General features: G+C 41.6%; 1 protein-coding gene across 1 annotated transcript in view; it reads left to right on the top strand.

Moving 5' to 3' along the window:
- Positions 1 to 10,237, top strand: part of Ehbp1 (EH domain binding protein 1) — a 310,593-nt gene extending 300,356 nt beyond the window's left edge. The window contains 4 exon segments of the mRNA XM_047522702.1: positions 1,309 to 1,408; positions 2,537 to 2,610; positions 8,850 to 8,964; positions 9,164 to 10,237. Of these exon segments, the coding sequence (XP_047378658.1) occupies positions 1,309 to 1,408; positions 2,537 to 2,610; positions 8,850 to 8,964; positions 9,164 to 9,254 (380 nt within the window). The 3' untranslated portion in view covers positions 9,255 to 10,237.
- The last annotated feature ends 5,649 nt before the right edge of the window (positions 10,238 to 15,886 follow it).

Genomic DNA, 15,886 nt, shown 5'->3' with positions numbered 1-15,886 from the left:
CATGTGTTTGATAGACATAGCTGAGGTATCTGTGATTTGGGAGATACTGCTTCTGGAGAAGGGAAATAGAGTAAGGAGGTGAGGAGGGTGGGGTCAGTGAGAGGACTTGACATTTTATTCAATCATATACCTCTGTATTATCTGAATTTTTAAAATGGGTTTAAAATGTAAAAGGAACCATCTCACTTAAAAAGAAAATAAAACTTTAGGGATAATAGCCTTAATTGGGGTATTTAATTTTTTGTTAGGTATTTAACTTAACTGTATGAATGTTTTACAGATGTTTGACTGGTAATATTAAATAATGGCTTAGTAAAGCAATAAACCAAGCATGGATAAAATTCAGGGGGAAAAAGCTAAGAATTTTAAATTTGACTAGGTATAATTTGAAGGTAGAGGAAGGAAAAATATGAGGAAAATCAGTATTTTTCTTGAGTACAACTAGTGTCTACCTCTGCCTGAACAATACCAAGTATATAGTATACTGTATTATAATCCTTAATACTAGCCTTTGTTGGCGTGTCATGGGGGGAAGCAGAGTGATACAGATGATGGAATGGGTATGAGGGATAGTGAGTTTTTAAATTTCTGCTATACAAAATCAGTAGCTTTACAATCCAAATGTTAGATTGTTTCTCCAATCAAATGTTTTCTAAACATTATTTTCACTGTAATGTGTTTTTTTAACCAGAGACCTGGTGGTGTCTTTTTGTAATATAGTAATTTACAATGTATTAATAATCTGTAAATTATTTACCCTGTTAAGAATGATGAGTTCCAGAATGGAAGTTATACACGTATCTTTAGTTTACTTTGGGAGAGGAAATAAAAGAAATACGAAGTTGTTACAAGTAGAAGCTTTCACACAATCTTCGGACTTTTCTGATCTTTCTGCTAGTCTTATGATTCTCATAATGATTTTTCAATTTTTTTTAATCATGACCATATGTCTGTCATCACCATCAGTTCCTCATTGAAACATAATAGCCAGTCAGCCTCTAGGGAGGATTTAAAAGGAGGAACATTTTGTTTACAGTACTTAGTGTTAATATGATATATAGGTATGTCCAGGGGGACTAAAATATACATGCTGAAAAATGTCAGCTTTAGAAGTTTGGCTTATATGTTTTTAAATACTGACTTATTTTTTTCAGGTCCTGGACTTTAATCTTTTATTATTATAAGCAGTTTAATATATAGTATTGGAGTAGCTAAAATATTTTTTATCATGGTAAAAAAAACTTGTGCTAAACTATCACTTGGCTTATAAAATGTCATATAAGAAGAAGTTACTTTTTATATACATAGGACGGAACACAGAAGAAGAAGAAGCTATGATGCAAGAGTGGTTTATGTTAGTTAATAAGAAAAATGCCTTAATAAGAAGAATGAACCAGCTTTCTCTACTGTAAGTACTCATGACTATGTTTGTTTTTCTGACAGCATTGATGAATCTTAGGCTTTCCATTATTGACGTCTTTGGAGTTTTCTGTTTATTAAGCTAATTTTTTTCTTTCCTTAGGAATTACAGTATATTTTATATAAAAAAGTAAAAATATAATATATAACAGTTTTCATCCAGACAGTAAAAATTTGTAAATGACATGATAAACACTGAAAAAGTGTTATACAAAAAGTCGAGGTATATAAACAGTTCTTGTATTTTGGAAATAAATCACTTGTGCAAAAAAATGAGTTTTGGTTTATATTGATGGTTAGAGGAGAACCCTCTATAAAAACAAAATTGAAGTTTATTGAAGAACAAATTCTAAGTTAAAAATAAGATAACACTTTATAAGGACAAAAATACATTTATTGTCTACAGATAATGTTAATCTAAACTTTGGGGTAAGAGTTTAATTACTTAAATAGAAGTGACCTTTTTATGACTGCAGGAATTAAAGTCCAATGGGGACTAGACCAAATGTAAACATTCTAGTCTTCGGTGTTTAGTTCACTGATGCTTGTTTCTTTCTACTCACTAGCAATGTTCTTATGTTATGCCACCTAGTGTGGGAATGAGCAGGCTTGTGTCTTTTATTTTGTTGGAAAAAATATGCTTTTATAATTTCTGCCATTTCTGAACTTGATAAAAGAGTTATGATGAAGCACAAAACTCAACTAATTCAGAATCTTTAATTTGTCTCCATTCTAAATTTGCACTGGTAATATCTCCATGTTTCTTGTTTGATCTTTTCACATGGAGTTTTGAATAAGACTGTTGATTATGAACTATAAAAAACATTTTCAAAAATAGTCTTGTATCTGGCACTTAATACAAGAAACATTGAAGAATGGGACTACTTACCCTCAGATAAAAATATACCTCTGTGTCATTCAAGAATTCAAAGAAGAAAATAACACTAATAAATATTCAACTGAGGAAGATTTTAGGTTTGTATATCATTTGTTTGGAGTGGCTTAAAGTTAAAGAGAAGTCAGTTATGAGTCCTAAAATCAATGTAACCTAAAGGTTCTTTTAAGTGTTTAATGATTTAGTCATTAGCATATTGATGAACTTTTGCAACTTGCCTAGGGAAAAAGAACATGATTTGGAACGGCGGTATGAACTGCTGAACCGGGAATTGCGGGCAATGCTAGCTATTGAAGGTAAGAAATGCTGTGGTGGGTGAGGTGGGTGAGGTGTCATTTGTCAGAGAGATTTAAAGAGTGCAATACATGTCTGATTTTACTAGGTCTTCTCTACTAGGGTCTACAGAAATCGTGCAAATAAATGCTTGGAGGCAGAAAGTAGTATGCATATTAATCTAAGGACCCTAATTCAGATAGATAATCATTATGTTTGCTATTAAGTACAGAATTGTCTTAACTTTTGATTCAGGTAGCTTCAATTTCCATTAAGCATAAAATATAAGGATTTAATTACTCTTTACTTATATGCCATTTAAAGTTGTTTCCACTGAAGAGGTTCAGAAAAGATTATCATTTTGATTTTTCACCGTAGAATCTAAGTTTTACCATAATATTTAAGATGTCAACATTAAAATATGTCACTGTGCAGTTTACTATAGATCTTAAGAATCCAACTCCTATTAAGTGAATAGTCAGGGAAAGAGTGGCATAAGAAAAAAATTACACACTTTTCAGAAAGTTTTTAACTAAATTATATAGTAATTCTCTGCATGTTCATAATATCAGTAAACATTGGCTACCTTAACTAGCATTTACTATGCATAATTTTTGTAAAAATTCCTAGGTGTTTTATAATGCTCTTCTCTATATATATCTCTCAGTTGAAAATGCCTTATAGTTCAAAGATTTCTGCTTAAAAGCTAATCCTTTGGGCTCTGTAAAATGGATCTTTTGTTTAATCAATGCAAATTGATTTTCCTATTCTATATTGACCTCTTAACCCATTGACTGTCCATGGTAATTTTGCTCTTCACCTGATAAGGTACCTGATCCATAATAAGTCAATTCTAATTAGTTCAGAAACTAGAAATTTAAGTTTGTAAGGAAAGTCAAGTGAAGTCTTTTATTCTTAAAATATTTTAATATAATATTGTCATCAAGTAAAATGTATCCTATTTATCTACATAGTATCTTACATGTTACAGAAGTTTTATTTTTAGTTACTTTTATATTCATTGTCTCACTTTATAAATGTCAGTGATATTTGGATAGCCTCATTTAGAAATTTACTTTATTTTACTTAATTTTGATTTACTTTATTTTAAAAGGCTTCAGTTAACTAATTTCTTTCAAATGATCCTCTAAATGTATTAGATTATACCACTATAGATAATAAAATTTTTGAAAATTATTTAAGAAGTTTTGTGAAACTTGCCATTGAAATAAAATGTACATTAAGCAATATTTTTCTTCTATAAATACTTTTTATAATCAAAGCATAGTCTTTAAAAGAGATTGGAAAGCTAAATAGTTGAAAAGTAGAACCAGCAATACTATTTATATAGGATATATGTATATATAATATACAATATATGTATATATGTAGTATGTATAATATATCTCATTATACAGTATATTCTTTATAGGTTCATTATACTTTACACTTAAGATAAAGCATTCTTTAATTTTTTTTTACCCATCCTCTCCTATATAGAGTTGACTTTTAAGGCAGACATTGGTTCTATCCCCCAAGACCAGTATTATTAAAAAATACTTTAAAAAGAGAACCTTATGCATGGCAGTCATATCCCTATATACAGGCTTAACAATCTTAAATAATCTAAAATTTTATCTGCCTGATCATTTTATACATACAGAGGAATAGTAGAAATCATATTCTTTTAAGAAGAGTGGAAAATAATGTTTTTCTTTTTAAAATGCTTGTAGTGCAGTTGTTAGGCTTTTGAGTTATTGTTCTCTCTCTTTAAATTACATTGTCCCATATGTGACAGTGCCTGGAATCTCTCTGCCAGTTTCCTTTGCTGGTTGAGGGAAAAAGGAGACTTGAGGAAAGGAGCAGCCTGTTGATTTCAAATAAAGACACTTTCTTGGAGAGAGAGGCCTGTCCCACTAGCCTAGGCAGGATGTGGGCAGGGCTCTTGGAGAGGTACTGATCATTGTGATCTGTGAAGACAGTGTCCTCTGAGCCGGCCCTTAGAATGGACACATGCAGTTCAATAATCTTTTTGAGTGTTAAAACACCACAGAAAAACATGAATAGGCAATACTAGTTGGTTTTGTTTTGCTTTTCTTTGTTTTAATGTTCATTCCTCTCTTCTTTCCTAATCTCTCCTACTTACTAGCCATAGACGGTTTAATAAATAAACTAAAATCATTTCAAGTAAATCTGCTGCTGAAACCATTCACCAAGTGAAAAGCATATAATATTAATAGCCATAGCACAGTGAAAGAAACATTAACAGCTTGGTTTGAGAGAAAAAAAATATTCAATACATCTTTTCTTCTGAGACTCTATAATCACTTTGGCCTGATTCTTACCCTTTTTTCCTGAGGTGTTTTCATAGCAGGAGTTTCACTCTACTGAGCTAAGTTGTAGGATCCCTCAAGCTAACAAACATCTTTTAGATACTTTTCCTATAGTTTTTTTTTTTTTTTTTTTTTGTTCCAGATTATTTAATGCCCCCTCAGGAAAGATAAATTCATTTCTGCACACATTGGGGTGGGCTTTTAGAAAGTGGTATGTTCATTTTCTGCACAAGAAATGGATCTTCTCTAGGATTTTGTACATCTTGATTTATTCTTGGCTTAGAGTTTGAAGTGGGTGCTCTTCTAAAGGGATTTATGCATAGGTTCACTATTTTTGTAGTTATGGTTTATATGATAAGCTTTTTATATTTAAAATCAATATGTAATCCTGTGGAGGAGCTTATCCCCTAAAACCCCATTTGTAAATCTATTTTAGCTTTGTTACACAGCACAGCCACAGTCTTCCATAGATTGATTAGGTACAGCAGTAGAATCCTATCAAATGGCCTGTTCTGATGATGATGCAAACTCTTTCAGGATTGCTAGTTGACTGGAACTAAAGATAAGACTTGACTGCAATCCCCCAATGTGCTCTTTACAAAACTAGTGTTAATTTTCATCAAAGTGCTAGGCTTATTTATGGTGGCGAGGTTGAAGGTTTACTACAAGAACTTTAGGTTCTTTCTATTAAAGTGTTTATAGGTATTTCTCTTGCCTTTTTTCAAGGTAATTATCAACTTCAGCAAGTAAACTGAATCAGGGAATGAATAATTGGCCCTATATATGAAAAAGAGTTTTTAAATTAACAAAACAGCTCAGTGCAGATGGACATAAACAGAATCTCTTTATTTCAACACTTTGGCTCAAATGCAGCATCAAAACTTAATCCTATTTGTTGTGAGAGGATATGGCTTTTGTAGCAAAAGTACACTGGAATCTTTAAATTAATCAGAATCCACATTGTACTCTGTCCAAGCCAAAGTCACTGCAGCTAGCTAGCTGTGACTGGTGTTATAGGTGAGTAATCCTTTTTTTAAAAATACATAACAGGTAACACATAAACTTACATGGGGATTTTTAAAATATGACATGTCTAGTGTAGCCATTTAAAAGTGGATTTTTTAAAATTTAGTAATGTGAATGTCTTGTATAAATTTTGACCAATTTTAAATGTAATTTTTTATAAAGAAATGATCAAAATAGTTTAATTTCCCAAATTAGTACTCAAATATATATAATTTGTACAATATGTTTGTGTGTATGTGTATGTGTGCATATATATATGTAATTTATTTGCACTGTGAGAGAGCAGATAGAAAGTTAAAGTATGATTTTACCAATGTAGAATCTGTTCACTGCACATAGCTATTTGCTGCATAGTTGACTAATATTTTATAACAGATATTAATGTAGTAATGTCAGATTTAATATGAAAAATCCTATAAACTTGTGCTAGAATACTTAAAATTCTGATGTTAGTTAAATTTAACTCAAAAGTGATGGAAATCATGTAAATGTTGTTAATTTTAAAACATTTTTATTCCAATGGAAATGTCATTATCAAGCTTGGAAGAGTTAAAATAAAGATCTTTTTAATACCTCATGGATTTTTTTAAAGTTTTCTTTTTTAATCCATATGTTAAAAATCTTAATTTTTCAAATGTTAAGGAAAATACTAGTATTTTAAATTATTTATTAAAGCTGTGAAGATGTCCACTCAAATTCAGAGGAGTAATTTAATTTTTAAAATTATGGTCTGTTAACTTTTATTTTTTCTTGACTTAAATTTTTAAAATTTTCAATTTGACAACATTTTTTACATATTTTGGAGAAAATTTATTTTCCAGTTGCAGAGCTGATATCAAACTATCAAATCTAAACTTATAATCAGGATGATTTCTTGAGGTTAGAAATTAAATAATATTCATCAAAGATAAATTTAAGAATTATAAAATTTAGTTAACAAATGTGTTATAAATTTAGCAGAGTTATTTCTGAATTACTATTTCTAGAACTACAATCACCTGGAATTAGACTAAATGATCTAAAGATCTCTCTAGCCTGGATAGACTGTTAATTTACCTGCTGTGTAGAATAAGATTGTAAAGAACCAGATAGAAAATTTTACAGCATTTCTGTCTTTAGTTGCATTTAAGTAAAGAGTAAAATTGTGATAAATATGGCTTCTCTTAGTTTTGCTTATTAAAATTCTTTCACTCAGAAAAAACAATTCCAAAATAATGGTTTCTTTATTCTTCTCCATGCTATAGAATAATTTCACTTTTTGAATAGGAGTGTAATAGTGATCAGCTATTGAATGTATTTATTTTGTGATGTTTTTATCGAATGTAGATAATTAATATATGGCATGTTTCATCTATATATTTTTATGGTTTGAGCTTATAATGAAAGGAATAGTGATCAAATTGAATAAACTATTCTAGCTTTTTGTGGCTATTCTAACCTTTATTGCATGATGATGCATCTAATTTTTAATTTGTAAATACAAGATAGAATTCCCTCTAGCACCATTTGCTTTCATAAAGCTGCTGAGCAGTTTGCTGTCTTGAATAAATTTTGCTTTGGAGGGGGTCGGGGGGGATTTGAACCAGCACATTCTTGTGTGGTTTGTGAAGATTCACATGGTAACCAGCGGTGTGCATTGTTAGGTTTATCTGAATAAGCACCAGCCATGTGAGTTTTAACATGATTGCCCAGGGCAATGGAGAGAGAAGAGAGAAACCCGAAAGGATTGCACTTCTCTGTTTTTTGGAAAGTGCATTTGTTGGGGGAGGAGGGGGCTGCAAAGTCAGTGGCCATGATTTTTTTTTTTTTTTTTTTTTTTTTTTTTTAAGCTGGTGTCCTGTTTCCCTCTAGGTCCTCATTTGTTCTGCTATCTGCCTCATCATCTACTTCTTCTTTTCATTGTTTACCTTCCTAATGAGGGAGGCGGGGTAGACTGGGAATTGATTGACAGTTACAAGCCCTCACAGTCTGGCCACAGAGCAGTTGGCTTTGGTTTCAAAAGTGTTTAAATGTTCGATTCGGTCCTGTTTTTATTAAATGAAACTGCTGCTCATCTTAAGGAAATTAATTATCAGACTAGCAAAGATTAGGAAATATATTATTGGAACTTAAAACCTTCATGAAAACGGTCTCCACCCTTGGAAAGATCACTGCCCATCGGATTTTCCAACCTTTAACATGAGGTTTCAAAAAGAAATATGTTATTTTTTCCTTGCAAAAGTGCTTTGATTTGAAACCACCAAGCAAACGTCTCCAAAAGAAAACTGGCTGTGATGCGATCGAGAGCTGCAGTGTAATATTGCAGAGCAAATTTATTTTTTACTTCAAAGAAAAATGCTAATTAGCCGATTCACTACTTTTAAAGTTATTGTGAAGCATATGGCGCCCAGTGTGAGATACATCCAACTGCTAAAATAGAGCGAGGAGGAAATTAGCGAAGAATGGGCTGTTTGAGGTGAGAGTGGGGGTGGAGGAGGAGGGTAGGTTCTCAGGCAGATTCTCTAGCCTTTCAGAATGATTTTATCGCCCATCTCTGTTTCCCGCCTCCTCGTTTACCCGCTCCCCCCACCACCCTGGGCCAACCTCTCTGGCCTTCAGCTCCCCTCCCCCACTTTGCCTGGATACAGGTGCGCTCCTCCCGCTGGCCACGAGCTCACACCTGGTCTCTAGCAGGTTCCAAACCTACCGCGCCCATCTCTACATGCGGGAAATATTTGGAAAGTACAGTTTTAGGGGTGGAACCCTCACCACAACAGCCAGACTCCATAGAAAACACTAGCTAGTGGCTCCATTAACACAGTTTGCTTAGAGGTATAAGGAAAGTGGGAAAAAGCGGGAAGGGGAGGGAGGGAACCGGGTGTGCGGAGGCCTTGCCGTGGTAACTAGCCTCCTGTTCCCCACAGACTGGCAGAAGACCGAGGCCCAGAAGCGACGTGAGCAGCTCCTGCTGGACGAGCTGGTGGCCCTGGTGAACAAGCGTGACGCGCTTGTCAGGGATCTGGACGCGCAGGAGAAGCAGTGAGTGGGTCTTGGGGTTGGGGTCCAGGTGCGGCCGCCTGCCCAGGGGCCGAGAAGTTTGCGGAAAGTTCAAACCAGAGGCCTAGGGAAGGGCCAGGCAGCTTCCTTCCCGCTGGGATCCAAATACCGGCGAGTGGAGAGTGCTGCTCTGCTCTCCACGAAGAAAAATAATTTTGTTTCCTGTTTGTCTGACATCCAGGGCCGAAGAAGAAGACGAGCATTTGGAGCGAACTCTGGAGCAAAACAAAGGCAAGATGGCCAAGAAAGAGGAGAAATGTGTTCTTCAGTAGCCGTCAGACTAGAATCTCCCAACATTTTACTCCTGGGTCCCCAGACCAGAAACAGTCGAACTCCTTGATTTAAAACTTTTAACGTTTTATTTGACTGGATTATACTTCTGTACCACCACCATCACCCATTTTCCTCCCTCCTTTCCAGATAATGTACAGAACTCCAAAATAGCTCTGTTTAAGGATTTGTGTGTGTGTGTGTGAGAGCTAGTCACGTTTTTGAAATCATGTGAAATAGATTTGCAGACACCTTGTGAGTGTGTGGTATTGGAGGTGTTCAAGAAACAGGTCAAAAAAGAAAAATGTTTCCCTCATTGTTTTCCCTTATTTCTTGATGGGAGGAAAAATTTGAAATGTTGTTGTTGTTGTTATTATTATTGTTATTGTTGGTGGTAATAGCATAATGACAGTGGGAGGGGGGCAACTGGGGGGATAAGAAAAATGTCATGAATGATTTTTTCCAATCCTACCATATGTACCACTTACTCTGTTACCTAAATAGTTAGATCCTCTTCAGTCTACTTATAAAACTGTTCTATTACCAGTGGGATTTTCTGCAGTTGTTTTGCATTTCATTGTAAATGTAATAGAGTTCTCTGCCTTCCTCAGAGGATGACCCTTTAAGGGAGCCTGAGACAAGTCCTGTGGTTTGAAGGTGAGCTGTGAGAATGGGACTAATTGACATACAGCAGTTTTACAAAGACAATTTTATCATCTAAGAGAGCACCACCTAATTCTCTGGAAAATTATTTATTACATCTTGCTTGGTTTCTACACTTAATTGGGTCTGGACATTGGGTCAAAAATGCTGTTAATATTTATTCTGTATTGATAAAAGTCTGTCTTGCCACTACAAGTAAATCCCCCAATTAATATTTTCTTCTCTAGCATAGCATTGTCATTTTTTTGTGAAAATGGTTATGTTTATTTATTACAATACTGAGTCATATATAAATTTTCAATAAAAGCAGAAACTTTCTTACCTTAAATGCTGCTGCTGTTTTTCTTGCAGTGAAAACTTGAGTGGAAGTTTAAGACTTTTCATGTGGCAAATGGCCCTCTGGAAGGAAGGGCAGGATGCTGCAGTGTATTTGGAGTTGAATAAGTTTACACCATCTCAGAGGAGCCCTGCTGACATACGAATGCAAATTGAAAACTAATTAGTCATATTCTTAAAGAGTGTAAACTATCATCTCTTTAGGAAAGGGTCATCTCTGTTGAAGATTTGAGGGAATTTGTGATTCCACACCACTGAAGAAATGCTAATATTATGATGAATTTTCTGCATTAATTGTTACAGTTTTGCAGTCGTATAAAAGAGAACTATGTCTTCGGATAACCAGCAAGTCTGTGGGTACTGAAGTGAAAGGAAGAGGGTTATTGTTGGAAAAGGTGGGTTGGGGGAGGAATGTGTGCGGTTTGTACGTATGAGATGAGAGAGAACTTGTAACAAGAATTTCTACGCCACAGAAAAAAGTGGCTATTCTATGGTAGTTTCCATCACTCCTCTGTGGGATGTCTAAACAAAGAAAGCTCGTTCAACAAGTCCGGAAACTTACATAAAACACTAGCAATTACACTTTAGCCTAGACATCTCTCTCTGTCTCTCTCCTTCTCTCTCCCTTTCATTTTCTTCTCTCTCTACACACACACTTTCCTTGGAAAAGTATGGCGCGCCTTCTAATTGCCGGTCTTCCAAGGTGACAAAACTTGACACAGTATAATTCCTTCATGACAGATTTTTTTTAAGTTATAAAAAGTTAATGGGACTAAATAAAATCGAATATTTGCCCTCTTTAATTCGAGCAAAACAGAGAGCTGCTCTCTGGGGAAAACTCAGAATCCGCTCTAAACCCCGGGAACCGGCAGACGGAAATCGGCCGCCCCAAGCAGCCTGGGGCTTGGGCGGCCCGCGGCACCCATCCTATTTACGTTGGATTCGAGGAAGCTTCCTCTCTGAGGGGCCTCGCAGAAAGACGACTTTTCCCCGCCCCCAAACCGTGCCGGACCTGCCAAGTGACAAACCTTCCCTAGCCCAGATTTGCTAGAGTGGTTGGGGGCAGCTGTGCGACCCTTCTTGCCCCTCCTGCTTCAGTCCCCTGGCTCAGGGGTTTCTATTCGGGCTGCTCTGCGGCGCCCGAACGCCCCTCAGCGGCGATGGAGCGCGGACCCCGGGGACTGGTGAGGTCAGATCCGCGATCAGGGTGCTGGTCCCCACTTCGCTTCGCGGTGCCCAGGGGTAGGCTCCCAAGGGCAGGCGTGAACCCAGCACTCCCAGGGACTCGAAATCCGAAAACCCGCGCTGTGGGATCAAATACTATGGGTCTGGGGTTGCGCAGAGGCAGAAGCTTTGGCTGCGGGCTGGCTTGGACACGGTACCGCAGGCCAGTGCCGAACTTTCGCCTCTGGCTAGGAACCCTCGGCTCGGGATTAAAACTCCTCCCCCTGTCCCAACTGTCCTCCAGAGTCTGGTCTGGCCTCAAAGTCACCTGAATGCTGGATCCGGGTCTTAGGTCCCTCGCCCCCGCCTGGGTCATGGATTTTAAGCTGAGATGGCTTCCCCTCCTCCAGAACTGCCTCCACTTTCCCCTCCCCGCGCCGCTGTCGTTTGCTAGAATGGTCGGGGCTTCTGGGCCAGCGTTTCCCACCTGGACATTTGCCTAGCGACCGCCGCCTCAATCCTGTGCGCTGCATTCAAGAAACTTTCATCTCAGTCCCTTTCCCTCTCTACTCTCCTCCCTCTCCCCTCTCCTCTCTCTCTCTTTCTTTTCTCTTAATCCCGGGGTTTTACGGGCTGAGCATTAAGAAAATTCGCCCACAATTTGGGATTAGATAAATACTCTCATTAGGGGGAAAAATCCCTGCTACTTGATACCTCCCGACTTCCCTGAGACTGGTGGCAGCATCTGGAACCGAGAACGCCGGACTCCTGCGCGGCGGGCCTTAGGGACCGCGCAGGCACATTCCAATGCTCACGGCAGCCCCACCTCGCCACGCCGGAACCAGGCCAGGTTCTGCCGCTGCTGGGAAACCACTGGAAAGAGGCGGGAGTGCGAGAGGTTTCGGGATCCGGCCAGGGCACATGCCCCGACACCAGAGAGCCAACGTGGGAACACAATGCGCAGGCCGAGACTCTGGCGGCGCTGGGCTACCCAAGCGGACGCCACCGACGAGCACCCCAGGACGTCCTCATGTTCTTCCCCACAAACTAGTGCGCCCCAGGTCGCGCCTTTCCCTAGAGTAAGGGGCGGGAGGGTATTTCGTTTCTTTTTAAAAACCTCACAACGATCTCCGTGGCTCCAGGCCGCGGACAGCTGACCGTCGGCCTTGAAGCCATTCCTGGTGGGGGCCTGCGCAAGCCTAAGGTGTGTCCCCGCCTGGGCCATTGCTGTGCTCTGTGCTGTATCTTTTCCTTTAAAGGTTCTCTAGGTTCTCCATCTCCCTCCTCCCCAACACACACCCCTTTTTCTTCCTTTCCTCTCGTTCTTTTATTCTGCTTTCTCTTTCTCTCCCTTTTGTGAATGGGCCGCGGTGTCTTTGTTCTGGAGAGAAGCGCCAGTGTCGCTGACTTTTGTGAACCAGAGAAGGATCTTGTAAAACCTCCTTTTTCCTTCTTACTCCCCCACTCCCACCCCTCCTTCCGTGCCCCTTTGATTAGATGTTCCCTCATCGTCCAAAAAAAAAAAAAAATGTAATTTCGTTGGTCTGGCGGCCACTTTCTTTGAACATTAGCTCGCTTTCAGCTCCAACTTCAATTAGAAGGAGTTGATTTTGAGAGATCAACAAAAGAACCGACCAAAGCCTTATTAAAGGTCCTAAGAAGATCTCCCGGGTCCTTTGAGAAGCAGTTAAGGAAACAGTGTGCCCTCCATCATATTCTGTTACCGTATTTTATTCGGACTCCAAAGGAAAGTGTCGCTTGGGGGAGGGGGAAGCACTTTGATGAGCGGCGGCTGCGGCCCCTTTTCACTCAGCGGGCTCCCCCTTCCTTCTCCTCCTCCTCGCCCCGCGCCCGGTCAGCTCTCTGTGCCCGACCCCGAGGCCGGGGCAGCGCGGGCGCTCCCCACCGCGGTGCGCCCGGCGGCTCTTTGACTCGCCCTCACACTTACTCCTGTTCAAACTTTTCACTCCGCCTGTTGGGATGAGGGTGGGGGGAGATTAAGAGGAAGGGGTAAGAATTCCTCGAAAGGGAGCGAAGTGGTGCCTAATATTCAATAGGAGGTGCCATTTAAAAGAATTGCCTTGTTCAGGGTTGGGCCAAAAACACTTTTTAAAAAGTCCGCACAGGTAGATGTGCTCGGCAAGTTTGTTGGACTAGGAAATTGGTTTCGCTAGTACGAACCATCCGGGAAACTCGCCTCAAGGAAGCTTCTTCCGCAACATGTGGAAAGAAATTGAGGGGTAGGGGCTTAGGGCCACATTTCCCACCAGACTGTCTAGTAGGTGGAGACCAGCAGTGTGAAAAAGAGTTTCCTATCAAAGCCTTATATTGAGTAGTGTGTGTGACAGGAAGGGGAAACGGGGTTCCAACGGTTCAAAAGAAGCTTTAAGACTTGCAAACACCTTTAAGGACCAGGAACCCCTGGAAATGATGAGGAGCTGGTAAGTGGCAGCGCCTCCCCTGCGGGTGCTTATCCCAAGCGCGGGAGTCCTGGGGAGCTGAGGAGGGATCTGCGCGCCGGAACTGCTCCTGCGCTCTGCACAGTAGCTTGCGCCGGCACGAGCTGCCCGCGGCGTCTGTCTGCAGGTGGGGGTGCAGAAAGGAGACGCTGGGGCCCTTCGCGCCGCCAGAGGGGCTGGAGACCCGCGCTCCTCTAGCCCGCCGCCCAGGAATCCTCGCGCCCACACTCTGGCTGCGGAGCCCGGTGGTGCACGGGAGAGAAGGTCCGATTATCCTGCACCTTGCCTCTCTACCACTCCCTTAAGAGCGCAAAGAGGGCGAAAGAAGGGCGGGGGCCCCCAGTTAGGTTTCAGGATCCGCGGCCCCTCGGCTGCAGGGACTCCGACGCTCAGTTAGCCCTCCTCGCCTTCCTCTGCGCGGAATTTGCCAGCGGAGCCCCAGAGTTAGCGCGCGACCGGGGCGGGGCGGGCGCGCGGTGAGGGCGGGGTGTAGAAAGCGGGGGAGGGCGGGGGCGCGCGGAGGTAACCCCCGGCTCGCGCAGCCATTGCCCGGCTCCCTGTCACTCAGCCCGCCCTGGGCCCCCGATTGGCGGCCTAGCTCCGTTACGCATTCGCTTCGCGTTCACATACCCGGGGAGGGCAGTAGAAAGGTGATCAATCTTCATCAGGCTACATTTCCAATCACCTAAACAACCGAGCAAGACAAGCCACTCCGACAAGGTAAATCGCTTCATTTATTTAGTTTGCAAAGTGACTCTGCAGGACTTCCCCAGTCCGCGCCGCCTCCACGTTGCACCGGGAGTGCAGCGGCAAAGGCGAGCCGATCCTCCTCCCAACTCTGCCCCTCGCATCCCCCTCCCCCTTGGAGGGCCCTCGGCGTGGTCCGGGACTAGGCAATGTCCTGGGAATGTGTGGCGCTTTGCAAACAAAGTGTGCAATAAAGTGAAACCTAGAGGGACACTCACAAAGCTACTGGAAAAAGATGGGAGGAAGGAAGTTGGGAAAAGAAAGAAAAACAGGGGTCCTATATCAGCCGCCGGGGTAATTCCTGTGCCGCTCTATTTTGCAGGTTGGCTGCCCGACGGGTCTCTGAGGGAACAAGGTAGATGGTGAGCGGCCCCGACAGCTGAGGGCAGGTAAGGAGAAAACTGCGGGGCCGCCCGGAACTCCCGGAGCGTGTTGGTTACTCGTGCAACCCCCTCCTCAGACCGATCGCGGCTTCCCGGGTCCCCGGCAGGTGGGCGGGGCTGGGGGAGCGGCCTGGCTCCCCTCCTTGTGTGTGAAGGACCCCAGACCGCTGCTGCGGCCCGGCGCCCCCTCCCCCGCCTCCTCCGAAGTAACTGGGCTGAAGTGCTAAGTTTGGAGAAAGTCTTTGAAAACTCAAGCTGTACCCTAGCAGAATCACCGAGGCTTGAGTTCCATTTTCCTTTGGGCCAAGAGCCCTAGCTGTTTCCCTTTTAGTTCTGAGAGCTGGCCTCCCCTAACCCAGGTCGTGGGTCCCGGAGGGCAGAGGCGGGGGTTGGATGGGAATCTTCTTTAACCCAGACTTTTCTCTCTCAATTCTCTAACCTGGGTCCCCGGCCTGCCTTGCAGAATTCCGCGAAGCGGGGTAAAGTGAAAAGGCCCTCTGAGGTCCCATCCCCACTCCCCAGCGCCCCTTCCTGACCCTTGAGAGAGTAGCGCCACGGATTCCGAGCTGCTGCGGAAGCGAGGCTTCGACCTTCTAGCTCGAGTATGCGTGGGCTTTGACGATGAGGCCTAGTTTTCTATTCTCGACCATGTCCTGGGGCCGCGGGTTCAGTTAGTAGAATGGCAGAGCGCGCAGGCGACCTGCTCTTCTAGTCTTCCTGAATCCCCGAGGGCCTTTGAGGCGCTGGTCTAGTCGCCCTTCGTTCTCTGATGGGATTCTGTTGTGCTCAGCCAGACTGGGGAGAAAGAAGGCCTGGCCTGCGCAGGCCAAGAGGGGAGGGTTGAGGCAACTCAGACCTCGGGCGGCGTCTTGGAACTGCCAC

The sequence above is a fragment of the Sciurus carolinensis genome, chromosome 13 (genome assembly GCF_902686445.1).
Source record: "Sciurus carolinensis chromosome 13, mSciCar1.2, whole genome shotgun sequence".
In the NCBI taxonomy this organism is placed as follows: domain Eukaryota; kingdom Metazoa; phylum Chordata; class Mammalia; order Rodentia; family Sciuridae; genus Sciurus; species Sciurus carolinensis.
This window is presented reverse-complemented; position numbering and strand designations above follow the sequence as displayed.